Source organism: Canis lupus, chromosome 22 (assembly GCF_048164855.1).
Source record: "Canis lupus baileyi chromosome 22, mCanLup2.hap1, whole genome shotgun sequence".
NCBI classification, from domain to species: domain Eukaryota; kingdom Metazoa; phylum Chordata; class Mammalia; order Carnivora; family Canidae; genus Canis; species Canis lupus.
The window spans coordinates 21,991,204-22,012,117 of NC_132859.1; the positions used below are offsets into that span (position 1 = coordinate 21,991,204).

The 20,914-nt window shown below is 38.7% G+C and overlaps 2 protein-coding genes across 9 annotated transcripts in view; one reads left to right on the forward strand and one right to left on the reverse strand.

Annotated features, from left to right (window-relative positions):
* Nucleotides 1–5,277, reverse strand: part of LOC140614005 (inhibitor of carbonic anhydrase-like) — a 56,340-nt gene extending 51,063 nt beyond the window's left edge. The window contains exons 1-2 of the mRNA XM_072792695.1: nt 5,034–5,277; nt 4,071–4,112 (exon numbers count right to left, since the gene is read on the reverse strand). The gene's annotated coding sequence lies outside the window, so the exon portion shown is untranslated. The remainder of the gene's footprint in view (nt 1–4,070; nt 4,113–5,033) is intronic.
* Nucleotides 5,278–5,424: 147 nt separating this feature from the next.
* The window catches only part of TOPBP1 (DNA topoisomerase II binding protein 1), a 61,194-nt gene continuing 45,704 nt past the window's right edge, over nt 5,425–20,914 (forward strand). For 2 of the 8 annotated variants that reach the window (XM_072792684.1, XM_072792688.1), the window contains exons 1-10: nt 5,425–5,575; nt 6,155–6,245; nt 8,362–8,496; nt 9,943–10,086; nt 11,158–11,339; nt 12,432–12,628; nt 14,060–14,239; nt 14,916–15,085; nt 16,731–16,894; nt 17,042–17,289. In XM_072792684.1, coding sequence (XP_072648785.1) covers nt 6,162–6,245; nt 8,362–8,496; nt 9,943–10,086; nt 11,158–11,339; nt 12,432–12,628; nt 14,060–14,239; nt 14,916–15,085; nt 16,731–16,894; nt 17,042–17,289 — 1,504 coding nt within the window. In that variant the 5' untranslated portion in view covers nt 5,425–5,575; nt 6,155–6,161. Of the gene's footprint in view, nt 5,847–5,998; nt 6,246–8,359; nt 8,497–8,976; nt 9,142–9,942; nt 10,087–11,157; nt 11,340–12,431; nt 12,629–14,059; nt 14,240–14,915; nt 15,086–16,730; nt 16,895–17,041; nt 17,290–20,914 lie in introns of those variants that run through there. The other 6 variants (XM_072792687.1, XM_072792686.1, XM_072792685.1 and 3 more) reach the window with 6 other exon arrangements.

Sequence of the window (20,914 nt, forward strand, 5' to 3'; positions counted from 1 at the left end):
TTGTTTTGTTTTAAGATTTTATTTATGAGAGACACACATAGAGAGCGGCAGAGACATAGGCAGAGAGAGAAGCAGGCTCCATGCAGGGAGCCCGATGTGGGACCGATCCCGGGACTCCAGGATCACACCCTGGGCAGAAGGCAGACGCTCAACCGCTGAGCCACCCAGGCTTCCCCTGTCTTGGGTCTTTTGTCTCAGTTTGAGTTTCCCCAGAAAATCGACTCTTAAATAAGACTTTTCAAATGTCATATTTGGTAAGTAAAGAAACATGGATAAGAGGATGAGAGAATAAGGCAGGGAAAATAAGCATCCAAAGCACCTACTAACAAATCAGTTACCCTGGGGAAACGCTGGGAACCAGGGTAGAGTATCCCATTCAAAAATCTTGCAAACTGGGGGATCCCTGGGTGGCGCAGCGGTTTAGCGCCTGCCTTTGGCCCAGGGCGCGATCCTGGAGACCCGGGATCGAATCCCACGTCGGGCTCCCGGTGCATGGAGCCTGCTTCTCCCTCTGCCTATGTCTCTGCCTCTCTCTCTCTGTGACTATCATAAATAAATAAAAATTTTAAAAAAATCTTGCAAACTAAGAGTCTATGTATATCTGTCAGTCATGGGTCATAATCTCACCCTCTAGCGTATTGTGTAGGTGGTAGAGCAGACTCCTGGCATCACAGAATGCCATTATACAAAGAAACACAGATGCTGGCAGTTGGAAGTTTGACAGGGTGCTTAAGTGTTGAAGGGATATGCCTGGAACACTACAGGTCTGCTGCAGTCTCTGCCAGAATCTACCTCCTGGTCTGGTGACATATGGACATATGGACATATGGTGACAAAAGACAAGTTGCTTCCCCCTCCTCAGCCCTGCCCAATAACATACCTGATATGCAATGGAGCAGGAACAGAATAACTAATAAAACTCCCTTTCCAAAAGGGGAGGGGTAGAGACCCACAGCTCTTGCTAGTCAGTATCATCTTTGAAGATGCACCGGGGTGGCTCAGCGGTTAAGTCTCTGCCTTTGGCTCAGGTCCTGATCCCGGGGTCCTGGGATTGAGTCCTGCATCGGGCTCCCTGCAGGGAGTCTGCTTCTCCCTCTCCCTATGTCTCTACCTCTTTCTCTGTGTCTCTCATGAATAAATAAATAAAATCTTCAAGTCCTACTAGGCAGGTATCAGGTGGTTCTTCTGCCCAATTAGGCTCAGATTCTACTCTCTGAAAGTAAATTCTTTGTTCATTACCCTCCAAGGTCTCTGGCATCTCCCTCTGGGAGGATCTTCCTCCTCCATTGTCCTCTCTAGCCACATCTGGATTGGGTATTGAGGAGTTTGTGCTCCTTGGGGGCGATAGGAACTTTTCACCCATTTCCTATTGCGCAAGCTTGAAGATTGTGTCAAAATTTGAATACTTCAGAATTCTGGCTGCCTTCACAAAGCAATTATCTCAAAACCTTAGTACCTTAGTATCCTTCATATATCCATTTGCTTCCAATCAGTTTCACGTGCTAGTCATCAACCTCACACACATAGAGCAAGGGGAAGGCCTGACTGATTAGCTTGGTGAAGATACACGAGACACTTTTAGATCATTTACTATTTCACAGATAGTAAAAAAAGAATAATCCAAAGGTGCCATGGCGTTCCTTTTGTCCCATACACCAAAAGGGAGGACCATAACTTGAATTGTGGGGAACCCCATCACCAAGGAGCCAAACCTAGACAGCAGCCAAGTGGTTCTGATCTGAGGGGAAGTGCAGAAAACTCCATACATCATCAGAATCTGGGAAGCCATAAGAAACTATCTGACCACAGCCTGCTAAGGGAGGCAGGAAGGCAAGTGGGAGGTAGCCTCTGAGCTAGCAGCTCCTTTGAAGCTTCCCATCCTCTCATGTTCTAGCGGATCACAAGGTCTGGATGAAGCACCACCAAATATGCTGCAATTCCAAACCCTTCCATATATGAACGTCCAAGTTTGCCAGAAGTCATGGTAGAGCTGTCCCCCCTACAGTAGTGGTCACACACACAATTTTCCCCTAGACTAATATTCAAGCCTGATTGCTATCTTGGCCACACATTTCTCTCTCAGTTGAGGGTGCCTATCCAGCCTGGCTGGGACAACCATACTCTCAACTAGATCTTTCCCACATGGATAGGTTGTAATAAACATTTCTTGGGCAAAACCTCCCTCCGGTGCATCTCTTGTTTTTAGGGCCTGGATGTACTCAGCTTTTCCAACCTTGCAAAACCTTACATTTTTGGATTTTTAAATTCTCTTTTATCTTTTTGCATACAAACAAGCCAATTCTTCTCTCTTTCTTGTCACCTGAAAGAAACTTGTCACCTGGTCTATTCTAAGGACAAGACCAACTCCTCTGTTAAAATACCTAATTAGTACCTAATTAAGTGCAACCAGTAGCAACACATGCCACTAACACTATTTTATTTCCTTTTCCCTGCACCTCAGTAGACTTTCTAGGTCACTACATACAACAATTTAAACAAATGTTTTGCCACTGCAAAGATGGTTTCTGCAGCAATAAAGATCATTTACTAACCTCATTTTTAAGTTATAATCCCTACATTTATCCATTTACAGCACTAGAAACTTAAATATAAACTTTCATTCGAAAAATACTAAAAATATTTTGTTTTCAGAAATCTTATCTATGTAGCAAAATATAACAAGAAATACTCATATTCCCTACACCTATATTTTAAAAGATAATTTTAATTTCTAATTTGTTATATTTGTTTCTTGTGTTTTTTCATTCTACAGTTAAATATCAAGTTCCTGGGATCCCTGGGTGGCTCAGCAGTTTAGCATCTGCCTTCGGCCCAGGGCATGATCCTGGATTCCTGGGATGGAGCCTGCTCCTCCCTCTGCCTGTGTCTCTGCCTCTCTCTGTGTGTCTCTCATGAATAAATAAATAAAATCTTAAAAAGAATTTTTTTTTGTAAACATCAAGTTCCCTTTAATCCTATTTCAAGCAGAGTTTGGAGTGTCTGACTACTGATGACAGAAATGCCAAAGAAACAAGACGGTGACCCTGAATGCCAGTGAAGACAAACTTAATTCTGAACTCCATCTTCTGAGGCAGCTGTCCGTAGGGAAATCACAGCTGTTCCCCCTTTTCACCAAAACCTTCATGGACCACAACCCATATCACCACTTTCACCCTTCCCTCAGAGATGCTGTTTGGGCAAACTTTTGTGTGTATCAGAATCAGCTGGAGGGCTTACTAAAATGGAATGCCAGGACCCACACGCAGAGTTCCTGACTAAGCAAGTCTGAGATTAGGCCCGAGAATTTTCATTTCCGACAAATTCCTAGTTCATGCTGATGCAGCTGGTGCAGGCACTACACTAGATTGAGAAACACTGCTCTGTTTTCCAAGACTAGGTACTTAGGGGACAGATACAGACCTTCCTTGCCTACCTGGAGACACAGATGGGAGAACTTGTCACCTGGTCTATTCTAAGGACAAGACCAACTCCTCTGTTATTAAAATCAGCTGGCTAAGAGCTAAAGGGGTGAGTTCATTTTCCTCCTCCTCTTCATTAGAGCATCTATGACTCTCCTCTCATGAAGCCTCCACTTGGCCCAGAAGTGTTAGGGATGGGCTCCTGCCTCCTGGTACAGAGAAGGCAGGCAGCATGTGACAAGGATAGGGTGGTGTGGGAAGGGCAAGGGGCTTCCAGTCACACTACCTCTTATCAAGCCTGGGTGCAGCCACTCCCCAGCTGTGTGGCTCTGGGACTCACTTTCCCCATCTACACAACACGGGATGATGATGCCCACATCCTAGAAGATTGCTGAGGAGAGTAGACAGGAATAGTGCAAGCAGGGGTCCTTTGTTGACTGTAAAGTACCCCACAAACAGTAATTATTGCCACAGCTTGTGACAGATTTGCTCCTTAACAATAACCTGTAGCAGTGGTGGCTCATTCTCCTGGTTTTTATTTTTTTATTTTTTACAACTCTAGTAACTTTGGTTTATTTTTAAGACTCTCCTCACCCTCTCCCCAACAATGACCTGTACCTCTGAGCCCCAGTGTTACTGATTCTGACTCACCTTGCACAGGTGTATTTACACACGTAGACTCATCCTTGGGCACTAAAAGGAAAAACAGTTGGGGTTAAACTGTCATATTGCTCAACCCAAAGTCATGAGCTGCTTCTTTTTTTAAGATTTTATTTATTTATTTATTTATTTATTTATTTATTTATTTATTTATTTATTTATTTATTTATTTATTTATTTATTTATTTATTTATTTATTTATTTATTTATTTATGAGAGAGACAGAGAGAGATTGAGAGGCAGACACACAGGCAGAGGGAGAAGCAGGCTCCATGCAGGGAGCCCAATGTGGGACTAGATCCCAGAACTCTGGGATCACGCCCTGGGCTGATCAACCTCTGAGCCCCCCGGGCTGCCCCTTAGCTAGTGTTTTTTATTTTATTCCTCACTCTTGAGATTAAGAAGCTCATGACTGGGGGATCCCTGGGTGGCTCAGCGGTTGAGCGCCTGCCTTCGGCCCAGGGAGCGATCCCGGGATCGAGTCCCACCCAGGTCGGGCTCCCTGCATGGAGCCTGCCTCTCTCCCTGTGTCTCATGAATAAACAAAAAAAAAAAAAAAAAAGGAAAAAGAAAAGAAACACTAGCTAAGCAATTTGTCACGGGTCAACAAGCCAGTATTCCGCAGGTCCATTAAACCCTTCTCATCCCTGTCCTTTGCCATTTGAACATCAGGCTCCACCCCCAGAATCTCCCCAACCCTCAGGGAGTTAAAGGAAATGAGACAGCCTTGGAAGAGGAGCAGAGACCACTGAAGATCTTGACCCAGACCCTCTTCCTCGGCTAAGTGACTCAAGTCATCCTGACATCTTTCTTTCCTTGCGGAGGCCATATTCCTCCGGAAGGCTCACATTCCTCCGACATTGGAGGAAAAAGGACCCTTCTATGGAGTCAAAGAGCCTTGGACGCAGTTTTAAGGCTACCATTTACCACGTGACCTTACATCGCTTAACTTACCGAAGACTCTGTTTTCACATCTGTAAAACGCAAATAGATGCGACACTATGTGCCTCAGAAAATTGTTTGGGGCGATAACACACGTTTTCTCACACACTGCCCTGCATATGGTAGTATTTTACTGATCGGGGAAACCTGATTTTCCCCGGGGCTTATTTCGCCACGTCGTCCCGGCCTGCTACCCCACGCCCCGAGCTGTGCACGCCCGGCCAACTCCCGACGGAGCCAGGGCCCGCCTTCCAAGCCCTACGCCCCGGCACCCCCCCAGCCGACAGGCAGCAGCGCCACTCCCGCCGCCGTCGCCGCCACCCTGCCGCGGCGGCGGCTGGCGTCACTTCCGCCGGAAGAGGCGGGCGCGTCCGCGCGGTTGGCGCGAAAGTCGGTTCGCCGCCTCGGCAATTTCCGGGTTCTGCGTCGGCTTCGGGTCGGGGGCGCCGCGGGCTGCGGCGGGTGTGCGCCGGGCTGGCGCCCGACCCCAGCCGCCGTCTGGCAGGCCGCGCGCCCCTCCGCTCCCCGCCCGAAGGCCCGCAGGCTCCCCCGAGGTGAGTGAGGCACGGGGGGCGGACCTGGCTCCCTCCCCACCGCGGTTGGGGGGTCGCGGCACCTCCGCCGGCCTACGGGGCCCTCGGACCGGCGGGCGGGACCCTGACGCCGTAGAGGATGGGGCCGCGGTTGGACCGAGAGCCGGGCCCATCTGTGGCAAGAGGCAGGCAGGAGCGCTCGGCCTTCTGGGGCATGACCTCGCTAACCGGCTTCCTTGTTTATATTCAAGTCCGTTTACTGAGTGAACAAGCGTGGACAGTCTGGTTCTGTGTATCCTTAAGTGCAGTTGAATTGCTCCTTGGCTTAGGGGTCGTAGAGCCCCAGAGGCCCTGAACGTATTCAATTTAAAGACTTTCATTTCATTCTCTGACGTGCAAGGATTGATGTTGTCCTCTTTTTCCTTGACTTTGCCCACATTCCAGCGTTTCTTAGAAACTAATGAACGAGTTCATGGGCAAGGCCAGAACGTCTCTATCCTTGGGCATTGCTGTTCTGCACAGAAAAAATAGGTGCTTTTAACATGTAACTTCATACGTGATGTGTTTTTGTCCTTGTTAATGGTTCCTCTATTTTGACAGTTCAAAAATGTCCAGAAATGACAAAGAACCGTTTCTTGTGAAGTTTTTAAAGTCTTCAGACAATTCCGAATGTTTTTTTAAAGCTCTGGAGGTAAGAATAGTTTGAAAATGGCCGTGAATTCATTTCCTCCGTTTTAGTGTTTTTGATTTGTTGGGCTTTTTATGTCTTAGTAATGTTTTATTTTCACTCTAGTGAAAATACTAGAGTATTTTACTGTAGTGTACATTAACACGGATGTGTCATTGCATAGTTTTGGATTGGGGTAATAAATAGTTCATTATTATATATTTTGGGGGGCATGAAATCTATCGCTTTTTTTTTTTTTAAGATTTTTATTTATTTATTTGACAGCACAAAGCAGAGAAAGAAGCAGACTCCCCATGAAGCAGGCAGCCCGATGCGGGGCTGGATCCCAGGACCGTGGGATCATGACCTGAACTGAAGGCAGACACTTAACCAACTGAGCCAGGGCGCCCTATTATGACATTTTTATTTAAAGTAGCAGAGCTGCTATTCTTGAAAATTACATTGCTTTCTTTGTCTACTAGCCAGAGTAGACCTTTGTATGTTGAAGAAATTTGAGTCTGTTTTGTACTGGTTACACTTCATTTTTTGGTAATTAGAAGTAGGTTTCACCATGTACACTGTAATATGGGAAGGCGTGGGGGGTGTTGTAGAGCCTTGCTACTTAGAGACCCCGGCCACATCAGTAGAGTTGGAAATGGAGAACGTTGGGCCCAACTCAGACTGACCAATTAGAATCTGCATTTTAAAAAGATCCTCAGGGCAGCCCAGAGCCGCCTGTAGCCCAGGGTGTGATCCTGGACACCCCAGATCGAGTCCTGCGTCAGGCTCCCTGCATGGAGCCTGCTTCTCCCTCTGCCTGTGTCTCTGCCTCTCTCTCTCTCTCTCTCTCAATCTGTGTCTCTTATGAATAAATAAATAAAATCTTTAAAAAATAAAAAGATCCTCAGTGTGATTCCAAAGTTTAAGAAGCACTATTGTAGCAGATTTTTTTTAATATATATTTTTTAAGATTTTATTTATTTATTCATGAGAGACAGAGAGAGAGGCAGAGACACAGGCAGAGGGAGAAGCAGGCTCCATGCAGGGAACCCGACGTGGGACTCGATCCTGGATCTCCAGGATCACGCCCTGGGCTGAAGGCAGCGCTAAACAGCTGAGCCACCAAGGCTGCCGTGTAGCAGATTTCTCTTAAAGTTCATTCAGCAAATAATTATTCAGTGTCATGACGTGTTAAGCACTATTGTAGTACTTGGGATACACAAGTGATTACAGCAAGCAAAGATCCATACTTTCTCAGAACTTACATTCTATTTTAGCAATAAGAACTAGACATGAATCAGTAAATGAGTAAACTGTACGGTATGTTAATAAGGTGCTATGTGTTACGGAAAGAGAAAAGAACAAAACAGATTAAGGAGTTCTAGAGAATGTTGAGAGGAGAAGGGAAGGTTACAATCTTTAGAGTGTGATTGGTGAAGGCTTTATAGAGAAGATAATTGAGTACACTTGAAGGAGGTGAGATGGTTGGCCATGTGGATGTCTGGGAAGAAGCTTTCAGGCAGAGAGAACAGCCATATACAGGCCCCTGAGAAAGTACTTGGAAGTGCCTATCCAACAGTAGTATGGCTGTAGTATAGTGAACGGGGGATGGGGGAAGAATATTAAAAAGTACCTTAGAGAGTAAGGGTACAGAGGTCATGTAATGGGCCTTAAGGACTATTGTAAGGACTTTGACTTTCTCTTTTTCATTTGAACAGATCTGAAGTGAGGGAGCAAGTCAGATGAAGACTGGGAGGGTATTCCAGGTAGCAGGAACAATAGCAGAGCCTCTAATTAGGTCATGCTTGGCTTGTTTCAGGCCTAGCAAGAAAGTAGGAGTGGCTAGAGAAGAGTAGGAGAGGTGAGAGGTAGAGGGTTAAGAGTGAGGAGATAGACAGGGGACAGACTCATGACCTGATTTGTATTGTTAGAGATCGATCACTAGTTGCTGTACGGAGAAGAGATTTAGGGCCAAGAAAGGAGAAGGAACCACTTTGTAGACTTCTGCAGAGGTCTAAGTGAGAGATGATAGTAGCTTTCAATGGGGGAAAAGATTGGATGGATTTTGAAGGTAGAACTCATAGGACTTAAATACAGGTGAAAAATTTTATGTGCATTCTTTCTTTTTTTTTTCTTTCAGTCAATAAAAGAATTTCAATCAGAAGAATATCTTCAGATTATTACAGAAGAAGAGGCATTGAAGATACAGGAAAATGATAGGTCACTTTATATCTGTGACCCTTTTAGTGGCGTTGTCTTTGATCACCTCAAAAAGGTTTGCTAACTTTTCATGTGTTCCTTCCATAGTCTGATTTTTGTTTTTGCTTCAGTGGACATAAGTTCTTTACTGACCGTGAGATATTATACAGATTATGAATATAGAGGAATCCTTTGGTTTTAGGAAACCAGACTAGTATTTTTAAAGGCTAATCATGTTACAACAAGCTTTTGTTGTATGTAATTTTTATATTACAGGAGATTTAACTTCTCTTAGCTTAAGTGAACTGTATAGTAATGAAACATTTTAATGACAGAGTTCTACTGTACTTAAACTCAGATTTTCAGTAAAGAGTAGGAAAAGATCTCAACATAACGCTTGGTTACTTACTGTCTTTCCTATGTGCACTTGCACGCAGAATTTTAGTACCTGTACCTTGTAGAGGGTCTGAAACATTATATGCCTAAAGGAAACATTTTGGGGATGAGTATTGCTAATATACCAATGAGCCATCTTATCTCTCTTTGTTGATTCCAGAGTCTACTGACTCATTACTTTTTTGGTGTCTGGACAAGCGAGAAGCATTGAAATAAAAGTAAACTGGCTGTAATTCCATCCAGATTACAAAGAAGTGATTCTTGTTTGAAGGAGAAGAAAACATAGAAGAGTAGGTAGATGCAGTATCTGCACAATTTATGGAAGGTCTGTGCCCACCTTTGCCAAAAGCATTGTTGGTCTTACCCTCCTTTTGGAAATAACACTCCTTGTCAGATAGAGTCAATAGCATTAAAAACTCAAATTTTCTTGGCTGAACAAAAAGATAGCAGTAGTCATTTACCATGTAGATCTTTTAAATCAGTCATGACTTAATGACTTTGGCATCCGTATCCTTTTTAGATCTGGCTTGAATATGCTGATGTTGAGCAAGACTCAACTTTTCTAAACTCAAGTTATCAATGAAAATGAAAGGCCATATTTTTAATAACCTGTAATATCTTTGAGAAATACTTACTTGGAAAGACATTGAGTTGAAGACAAAGTATTTAAAACACAAATGTAGACACTGCCTGGGATTTTTTTATGTGTGACAGAATAGGTATTTTAGAAGGGGTTAATTAGGCTCTTAAACTTTTAAACTGCTTGATTGGATACTTCATTTAAAAAGTATATATGGATGTTTCCTATAATTATTATAGCATAAGATTGTTAGTCCTGTACCCTCTCACTTAGACTATGTTTGTTTCAGATACTAAAATTTGTTGGCTGTTGTGACTAAATGTGGCTCTTGGGGCATATATCTTTTGATAGACTGCATTGTTTGATTTGCATGTGTGTTTATTTAATGTGTCTCTGAGAAATTATAATGGTCTTTATTTTTTTTATAATAATTTAGTGATTTTTCTGCAGTGGTTCAACTGTATAGAATCGGTAAATATTACAAAATGTAATTTTATAAGCAGGAGGTCTTTTCCAACATACTGAACTTTCTCCCCTTTTTTGTAGCTTGGCTGCAGAATTGTTGGCCCTCAAGTAGTCATATTTTGTATGCACCACCAACGATGTGTCCCAAGAGCTGAACATCCAGTCTATAATATGGTTATGTCTGATGTAACTATATCTTGTACAAGCCTGGAAAAAGACAAAAGGGTAGGTGCTGAGAAGAATATGATCAATATATTTATCTCCATAGTTAATCTTTTACTGCAGAGGAGACACTTTGAAAGACCTTGTACTTGGTGTTCATGACTTAATGTCAGTATACACCAATGAACAGCTCTTCTATTTTAATGAATACAGTGGAATCTGTTTTATTGAGAACTGACTACTTGAAAGAAAACATCCTTTTCCCCCTATGCAGTTGATGAGTTAGAGTCACATTTTTCCACTATAGATAGTTTATCTTAAAAAAAAAAAAAAAAATGATAGGGTGCCTGTGTGGCTCAGTTCATGATCTCAGCGTCCTGGGGTTATTGGGCTCTGAGCTCAGCAGGGAGTCTGCCTCTCCCTCTCCTCCTACTTGTGCTTGTACTCCTTCTCTCTCACTCTTTAATGGATAAATAAACCTTTTTTAAAAAATAATTTAAAGGAGCATTGATAGAATGGGCTGTGAGTTTAGCATCAGCTGTTAGGTAAGAAATGCTTTAATAATGCTCCCTAAGATAAAATATATATTTTTATATATGTATATAATTTATATTTTTAAATATGTATATGCACAAAGTATATTATAGAAGCAACATAGGTTAATAAAGTCATGGAGTTGAAAGAAACAACTATAGAAAATAATATGCAAAGGTAATTATTTTTGAATTTGTTGTAATTCATATTTATCTTTATCCAAAAAGCAATTTGATTAATTATTTAGCTTTATAGTGGTGAGAAATATTTGTGTCTTCAAGCTAACAACAAAAGGTATTTTGGTTTTTGTATAAAAAAATGGAAGAGATAGTGGATCCCTGGGTGGCTCAGCAGTTTAGCGCCTGCCTTAGGCCCAGGGCAGGATCCTGGAGTCCCAGGATCGAGTCCCACGTCAGGCTCCCGGCATGGAGCCTGCTTCTTCTTCCTCCTGTGTCTCTGCCTCTCTCTCTCTCTCTCTCTCTCTCTCTCTCTCTCTCTCTCTCTCCATGTCTATCATAAGTAAATAAATAAATCTTTTTTAAAAAAGTGGAAGGGATATTGTTTGCTTTAATATTAATGTACTTTCTTTTGGGTTTACAGGAAGAAGTTCATAAATATGTACAAATGATGGGTGGACGTGTATATAGAGATCTTAATATATCAGTAACTCATCTTATTGCAGGAGAAGTTGGCAGCAAAAAATACTTAGTTGCTGCAAACCTAAAGAAACCGATTTTGCTTCCTTCTTGGATTAAAACACTTTGGGAAAAGTCACAAGAGAAGTAAGAAAGACATTTATGTGTTTTCTAGATTTGAAAAAAAATGATATGTTCAATCATTTTGGCATATTGTGGGTTTTTACAGGGGAGGTTTTATGTTGTCCTCTTGGGATTTGTTATTCAGGGACAAAAGATGGGGTTATTATTCCTCAGTGAAAATAAGCACCATCTGCAAGCTCTTATCAAGATATACCTTATCAGGGTATAAGATGGTAGGTAGAATAGGCTATTGATTTAATATTAGCTATAAGTAAGAAATAAACATTGTTTTCAGCAATAAATTCTTGTTAAATAGTTGAGAAGATCACGGTAGCAACTACAGCTCTTAAGTTACATTATCCTTCCACTACTCTACCCATATGTTAAGATGGAGAGTGAAGTAGCCACTTTGACAGCCATCATCCTTCTCAGAGGTATCTGTGTGAAGTTGAATGTAAACATATGTAAGCCATTAACTAAGATGTAGTCATTCAGTAAATGGTAATCAATCTCATTTTATATACCTAGCCTGGAGCGAGGCATTTACCATGCACACTAACCAAACCAAAATAGCATCCCTGCCGTTGTGAACCTCAGGGTTGGACATTTTTCCAGTCTTCCTTTCAACACTATCCGCATCCTAAATGTGTCTCCACATGGGTACCTTCATTCCTAGCACATCTCTCTTACATGGTAAAAGAATGATGATATTTTTGTTAGTATTCTGCCAAAAATCATTGCTTATTATTTATTTGATATAATGGACGGATAAAAAGTCCATTTTTCTAGTAAGTAACCAAGATCCTTTGAGTTTTTAAGTAAATTCACAATTAAAATATTGGAAAATACACCACTTTGACCAGCATGGACTTACAGAGTTAATGAAATGCATTTTACTTAAAACAGTTTTATTTGGGAAACCATCTGAAATATTTTTTTTACCAGTGACATGGTTGAGCTAGATGAGCAATTAGTGTAATTTTTTTTTAAGTGTCAGTTCCCTTTTTTCTAAAAAAATGAGGAAAGCATTAATGATTTCTTTTGTTTGTCATTATTCGTCTAAGTTTTAAACAATCTAGTGTATTAATATGTTAATTTTTCCTTTGTTTTCCCCAGAAAAATATCTAGATATACTGATGTAAACATGGAAGACTTCAAGTGCCCAATTTTTCTTGGTTGCATAATCTGTGTGACTGGGTTGTGTAGCTTAGATAGGAAGGCAGTTCAGCAACTCACAGTTAAGCATGGAGGTCAATATATGGGACAACTGAAAATGAATGAATGTACACACCTCATTGTGCAAGAACCAAAAGGTAAAAACTGTGTTTTCCAAATGGAAAAAAACGGAAAATTTTCTATAGCATTTAAAATTAAAAATCTTTACAGAATAGGTTTTTTATCTGATATGTTATAAATCTGGTAATTTTTGCTCCCTTAAAGTCTTAAAAAGATAGTTTGGGTCACAATCTTTAGAAAAATTACATGACTATCCAGGTTTGCCCAGGTCTCTGAAAAGTATTTTTTTCTGTTTCCAGTGGTTTTTATTGTTTGATATGTTTTTTGTAAGGAAAAAAGTTTCCTATATAATTACCAAAAACAAAACAAGAAATTTGGATGAATAACACAAAGGCTAATAGATGTAGCTAAATTACATATCTTTCTAATGATAAGTTTAAAAGGCTTGGCTTAAAAAAAAAAAGGCTTGGCTTAGTTTTTAATCAGCTTTATTGAATGAATTACAAGTTGTAACTTGAAGATACGCCTTGCCAACATGAGGCAGGTAAAGAAAAAAAATAACACTACCAATAAAAATTCCTTAAAATTGTGTTTAATTTTGGTGTCCTGTGACCTTTATATCTATTTTGGAAGTGGTGTTTTGGGTTTGTGTTTTGTTTTGTTTTTTTACACCAATACCCTTAAAATATATACAAATTGATGTAAGAATTTTGTTAATGTTTTTGTTCTCTTTATAGTGTTTTATTAAGCTACCTGGATAACAAAATTAGAAAAAAAAAATAAACCCTGCTAAAATTAATTAGTAATTGTCCTTAAATCAAAACTTTTGGGTATGGCCAATTGTGACATTATAATTGTGAGTGGAGTTGGTAACTACTGTTGAATTTCTAAATCTGAAGTCTGTTCATCAACTCTCAATGTCCAAAAAAATCCTTCTTGTGTTGTTGTTTACTACATATTGATCTCAGTTTCTCTAGGACACTCTTTCAAAATACATTGTGTTAGAAGTTGTTTAAGGCAATAAAGATATATTTCTTATATACCTATTTATTTTGACTTCAGGTTGAATCCTATTGACATTGGAGTGGTCTATTCAAAGCTGGTATTTTTTTTATATTACAGACATTTACAATCTTAACAGTTGTTTTAAGTAGTCTTATTAAATCCACATAATTAAAAAAATAAAATATAAAATAAAAATAAATAAATAAAGCCATATAATTCTGTGAGTTATTCCCATGTTATAGATTAAGAAATTGGTTTAAAGAAATTAAGCAGTGGAGGCTATACTCAAACTAAGTCTAATATTTCAATTATCCCACATAAATTATGCAATCTTAAAAGATACCCCCACACATACACTGTATAGCCTACTGTTTGTGTAAGATTAATTACTGGTAACTTTAATTTTGTTGATTTTTTTTTTTCCCCATTACCTATCATGCTTCGAATATTTCTAGAGATAGAATTTAATGTTTTACATTTCTGTTTCCTAATGAACATGATAGGTCAAAAATATGAATGTGCCAAGAGATGGAATGTACACTGTGTGACCACACAGTGGTTTTTTGACAGTGTTGACAAAGGTTTTTGTCAGGATGAATCCATATACAAGACAGAGCCTAGACCAGAAACAAAGACTATGCCTGATACTTCAACTCCTACTGGCCAGATCCACACAGTTGACAGTAAGTTTCAGTGGGATTAAAGTAGACATTTTTAACCACCATTTTCTGTGTTAGAATTGATTTGTAAATAGAATCAGTGAGATATAGTAGGGAATTCCATCCTTTCTTGCTCTGCTTCCAGGCACAATTGTATAACTAAATTGTATGAAAATTAGTCTAGAACTCCAGGTATTTCCTTTTATAATAGATGAATATTTTCTTTCATACCTTGATTTAATGCAAAAGATGATTAAGGAAATCAAGAGTATTAATAAAGACTTAAAAGAATAAATTTTTCCAAGCCTGACTGGTGGGCAAATGTTAATACATTTTTGCTACAATTGTTATAGACCATCTGCATTCATAGAAAATTGAAAACTATTTCGATTTTGTAGGTGCCACATTGGCAATTTAGCAGGTGTTATACTTTTTTCTTTCCCAGACCCGACAGTCAGCAACTTCAGAATTTTAATGGAAGCAAACCACTATTAAAATGTATTAAGTGTATTTTTATTTGAATAATATACGAACTTTAATTTATTTCAATTTCCTTTGATACTTGACCACCAAGATTTCAATTAAACCATTTAAAGCTTAATTTGGAAATTGTTCACAGCTCTTTGTGTATAAGAAAAATAGTAGGAAAATAGGTAATCGCAATTTTATCTCCATAAATTTCCATATCTTTGATATGTAGGTCGTACTCTTTCAGATGTCAGCCATATTTCCAACATCAATGCAAGTTGCATAAATGAATCAATGTGTAATTCAGTGCTTAATAGCAAAGTGGAGCCTACCCTTGAAAATCTAGAAAATTTGGATGTCAGTGCATTTCAAGCACCTGAAGATTTATTAGATGGTTGTCGGGTATGTCTTGATTATGTTATATATGCAGTGATCCTAGTCTGACTTTGAGGACCCCTCAGAGTTGGGCTTACTCCTTATCCATATAAAATAAGCCTTTCACTCTAGGGGAGCAGATGCAAGCATTAGGCCACATCTGTCCGTAATTGTCATTTATTGTTTGTAAGATGCTAGACTGTGCTAATCAATTCATATATATTGTTAATATGTTGTAAATAATCTCATTTAATTCCCACAAATAACTAAAATGGATATGATGCTGAGGTTTAGCAGATTAAAATTCTTACTCAAATTCACACAAACATTAAGTAGATAGCTATCTACTGCAAATCCTATATTCCTAACCGTTAGACCCTCTGCTTTGTTTAATGACTCTTGGGCTCCTTAACTTTTTAGTGTATGAATAAACTATCTTATAAGCGCTTTGGTGGAAACATCATATGCTATAAATTTCCTAGAGCTGATTACTTATCTAACAATATTTATTTTATTTTGTTAGAGAATGAGACAGCACGGGAGAGGGGAGAAAGGATCTCAAGCAGACACTGCACAGAGTGCAGAGCCCAACATGGAGCGCAATTTCAGGACCTTGAGATCATGACCTGAGCCAAAACCTAGAGTTGGACACCTAACCAACTGAGCCCCTTAGATGCCCGTGACTTTAGGTTATTCTTATAGGAAGTTTATGATTCCTGATTTTTGTTACAATATCTTCTAATATGGAGGTTACTTAGTTTGGGATATAAATGCAGTTAGGAGTAGATTTGCCAGTCTTAAATTTTTTTAAAGATGATGTGAAATAAAGATGAAAAGTCTTTTTATATTTATTAAATTGGTTTAAATACATACATACTTAATAAAGATGTTATTGTGTGTGTTTTATCCTCAAAGCACCGTCCTCAGTTCAACTTAAATTTTCTTGTGTAATCAACTATGTAAAAGGTATCTCAATTTATAGGTAAGAAAATTGGTTTAAATATCCTGAGTAACTTATCATGGTCAGGTAGTTAATTATTGGCCTCTGAACCAAAATTTAAACCCAGGTTTTCTGAATTCAGATATATGTGAACTCCAGTTTATTTCTATAATTTAAATTTACAAGTAGTAAGATCTTTAGAATTCAAGAAGCTACTTATATTTTAGACATTGCTTTACAGTAATATCTAGCTTCTATTTTATTTAAAGCCTCAAAATACTTACCAAGTATCTATTGTGGATAGCAATGCTATGGGACTGTGAAGAAGTAATAAAAAATTAAAATTTCAGAATTGTTGGGATGCCTGGGTGGCTCAGTTGGTTAAGTGTGTACCTTCAGCTTTGGTCATGATCTCAGGGTCCTGGGATCAAGCCCATGTTGGGCTCCCTACTCAGTGGGGAGTCCTATTCTTCCTTCCTCTCTAACCCTCTCCCCGGCTCCTCCTCTCACTCCCTCGTGCGCTGTCTCTCGAATAAATTTTAACAATCTAATTAAAGGAATTGTTAAAATCAGTTTCAGAATATACTCCATTCATAATGTATTTTAAATATGCACAGAGCTGTCTTGTTTACACACAGTGCATTTAGATACATATTTTTAGTATGTTTCTGTTGGGAGAAAGAAATCATCTTAAATGCATTAATCTAAAGTAAATATTTTCTTTCTTTGCAGATCTATCTTTGCGGTTTTAGTGGCAGAAGGCTAGATAAACTAAGAAGGCTTATTAACAGTGGAGGTGGAGTTCGTTTTAATCAGCTCAATGAAGATGTAACTCATGTTATAGTGGGAGATTATGATGATGAATTGAAGCAGTTTTGGGATAAATCAGCCCACAGGTTTTGTCGGTTTTTAATTCAAAGCAATTTCTACTCTGTAATGATTTTCCTTAAAATTGCATATCCATGCAATTATGGAAATTGCATGGCAAGTGGGATGATGGTCTGTAGCTTAAACTAATACATAATTATGTATTATTTTTATAGGCCTCATGTAGTAGGAGCAAAATGGTTGCTGGAGTGTTTTAGTAAAGGTTATATGCTTCCTGAAGAAACATATATCCATGCTAACTACCAGCCAGTGGAAATTCCAGTTTCAGATCAACCTGAAAATAAAACAGCCCTTTTAAAAAAGAACAACAGCTTTTCTAAGAAAGACTTTGCTTCTGATGAAAAGCATGAACAAGCTGATGAAGATCTGCTCTCTCAATATGTAAATAATAACCCGACAGTAGGTAAGAAATAGTTGATTAGTATTTACAGTCATTAAACATTTTATTTTTTTTTTTTGTTTTGTTTTGTTTTTTTTTATTTTTTTATTTTTTTTTTATTGGTGTTCAATTTACTAACATACAGAATAACACCCAGTGCCCGTCACCCATTCACTCCCACCCCCGCCCTCCTCCCCTTCTACCACCCCTAGTTCGTTTCCCAGAGTTAGCAGTCTTTACGTTCTGTCTCCCTTTCTGATATTTCCCACCCATTTCTTCTCCCTTCCCTTATTTTCCCTTTCACTATTATTTATATTCCCCAAATGAATGAGAACATATAATGTTTGTCCTTCTCCGACTGACTTACTTCACTCAGCATAATACCCTCCAGTTCCATCCACGTTGAAGCAAATGGTGGGTATTTGTCATTTCTAATAGCTGAGTAATATTCCATTGTATACATAAACCACATCTTCTTTATCCATTCATCTTTCGTTGGACACCGAGGCTCCTTCCACAGTTTGGCTATAGTGGCCATTGCTGCTAGAAACATCGGGGTGCAGGTGTCCCGGCGTTTCATTGCATTTGTATCTTTGGGGTAAATCCCCAACAGTGCAATTGCTGGGTCGTAGGGCAGGTATATTTTTAACTGTTTGAGGACATTAAACATTTTAGTAGTAGAATATTTCTGCCAGGTTTCCTAGATTTTAAGTTAAACCTTTTTCTTTCCTTAATGTTTTGTTACTTTTTCTAAGCAAGCAAGGCCAAGAGGGCTGAACCCTCTGACTCTCTTCAACTCACTGGCTCTACTTTGATCTGTTTTATATACCAGCATCACTTCTTTACTGTGAGTTTGTAACAGCATAAACACTTTTTTTAAAGACTATTTATTTATTAGAGTGCACATGGTGGGGTAAGGGATGGGCAAAGTGAGAGGGAGAGGCAGACTCCCTGCTGAACAGAGAGCCCAACTTGGGGCTCCATCCCAGGACCCTGAGATGATGACCTGAGTCAAAGGCAGGTGCTTAACCAGCTGAGCCACCCAGGTGCCCCATGTAACAGTATGAACTTTTATTTTAAGCTTGTAATTACCTCTTACTTGGTTATTAGGATCTTTAGTGCATCAGTATTGCACTGTGGACCACAGCCTCTGTATGTGGTCTTCCCATTGTGGGAAGAACTATTGCCGGTGAAGAGTTATGAGCATTTCTTCTGTTTTAAGAAAAAGTTTTTGTGAAATATTTAATACATTGAAAGAGATGTCAATAATGTAATGAGGGGATGCCTGGGTGCCTCAGTCGCTGAGCATCTGCCTTTGGCTCAAGTTGTGATCCCAGGGTCCTGGGATCAAATCCCACATTAGGCTCCCTTTGAAGAGTCTGCTTCTCTCTCTATGTCTCTGCCTCTCTCTGTGTGTCTTTCATGAATCAATAAATAAAATCTTAAAAAAAAAAAAGAATACTGTGATGAATAACCATATACTACTAGCTAGGTATAAAAAAATAGATTACTGCACTGTACAAAATATATATACTCTAATTTTGTGTATGTTTTAGCTTATGTGAATGATATATGGTATGTACTATTTTGCTGCTCTCCTCTGACCATGAGAGAGATTTTATTTAATCCCAGTAACTGGTTGAGTATACCACAGTTTATCTATTTTCCTATCTATAGAAATTTTTTTTTTCTTTTTTTTGCCAGTGCAAACAGTACTGCTGAGATTGTTCTTACCCATGTCTCTGATTGCTTGGGATTTCTTTACATTTACATAATATCAAATTTGGTGTGCTGTATATGGATTAATAGATGTGTTAAATTCTTCCACTGTAATGGTGGCTTTGACAGTTTCTCCATGTAGTTCTGTCAAATTAATTTTTTAATATATTTTGATCTATTACATGATCCTCATTTTCCTAATTTTTTTTTTCTTTAAACTCTGTTTTGTCTGATATTAATAGAATTATCTCTGCCTTGTGTGAGTCAGTAGTGATCTGGTATGACTGACTTTTTCTTTTAACTGCAAATTTGGTCAATTTACACGTTTTTTTACTTGTGATATATTTTTATTATTTTATACCATCTTATTTTGTGCTTTCTGTTTGTCCCATTTTTCTGTGCTTCCTTGTTTAATATTTTGCCTCCTTTAGGATAGCCTGAGCTTGCCCCCACTTACCCCTATCTCCCAAGTCCCTGTCTTCCCTCTACTGATGTGGAAGTTACATCTTTTTGTATTTTTGTATTCCTTGGAACATGAATGTGCATCAAAACTTGAAATCTAAAGTTAATCAGAATTTTTATCTTCATCTTGAATAATACAAAAACTTTATGACACTAACTTCAACATCATTGCTAATCACACTCCCCTACATACACTAATACAGTCAATTTATGTGCTTTGGACTAGTATTTTCATTGTCCTTTTAATTTCACAATCAGACACACTGTTTTATGTGGTCCATACTTATTTTGATTTACCAACATGTTTAGCAATTTCTTTGCTTCCCATCCCTTGTTGTATCTGAGACCTCTTCTGGAATCATTTTCTTTCCTCTTATTAAATGATATCCTTTAGAAATTCCTTCAGTTTCTGTTAATGTCTTTACTTTTACCCTTGTTCTTAAAAAGTAGTTATGCTAAGAATATAGTTCTAGACAGTTACTTTGAGCTCCTTTAGATGTTGTTTCATTGTCCTATTTCCATGGCTGCTGGATAAGAAGTCATTTAGTCTAATTGTTATTCGTTTGTAGGAATTCGTTTTTTTCTGGCTGTTTTTAATATCTCCCTTTTATTGCTCATTTCTAGAGTTTTACCATGTACTTGTCCTACTTAGAATTCATTGTGTTTTCTAAATCTGAGGATTAGTGAGGGGTTTTGTTTTTTTCATTCCAAAAAAAATTTCATCTGTTATCTCTTTGAAGATTGCTTCTTCCCCATTCTCTATATTCTCTCCCATTAGCTCTGTGTGTGGATTGCTTAACCTGCCCTTCAAATTTCATCTTTTTGTCTTTCTATGATTTATTATGGATTTCCTTCCACATCACTGTTTCTCTGTTCACCTGTTGACTAATGTTGTTAACCTATCCATTAAATGTTTTATTTCAATAATTATTTTTTCAGTTCCTGGAAGTTCTAGTTCTTTTAATAATCTATTACTCTATATTTATGTCTTGTTACTTATTTCTTGAAATACATTAAAGATACTGCCACACCTGAATGGAGAGGAGAGGTAAATCTCTTTATTGTTCATGGCCCCTAGATTCTTGATGTTTTTGTGATATTGTAAACTCATTCTTACTAGGACTGTGGGAATTCTGAGAAGCTTAAGGTGAGGATTTGTTTCTTTAGAAAAGATTCATGTTTAAATCTGTCAGAACTCTAGTTTTCCAACTCATGACATGTCTCAGTTTATTAGCTGAATGTTTTTTGGACCATTGGGGTAGTGTAAATTGATAACCTAACCTAACCTACATCATAGGACCAAGCCTATGATGACAAATTGTCAGGAGAGAAGTTTTTCCCTCTTGACCCAAAGTCAAAGTCAAGTGTACTTGTCAGCTCTTTTACAGGGTAGATTGTTGTTGTTGTATTTGTTTGGTTGATTTTGGACTACATTGTAACAAAGGCATTTCCCTTTAGAGTTTCTGGG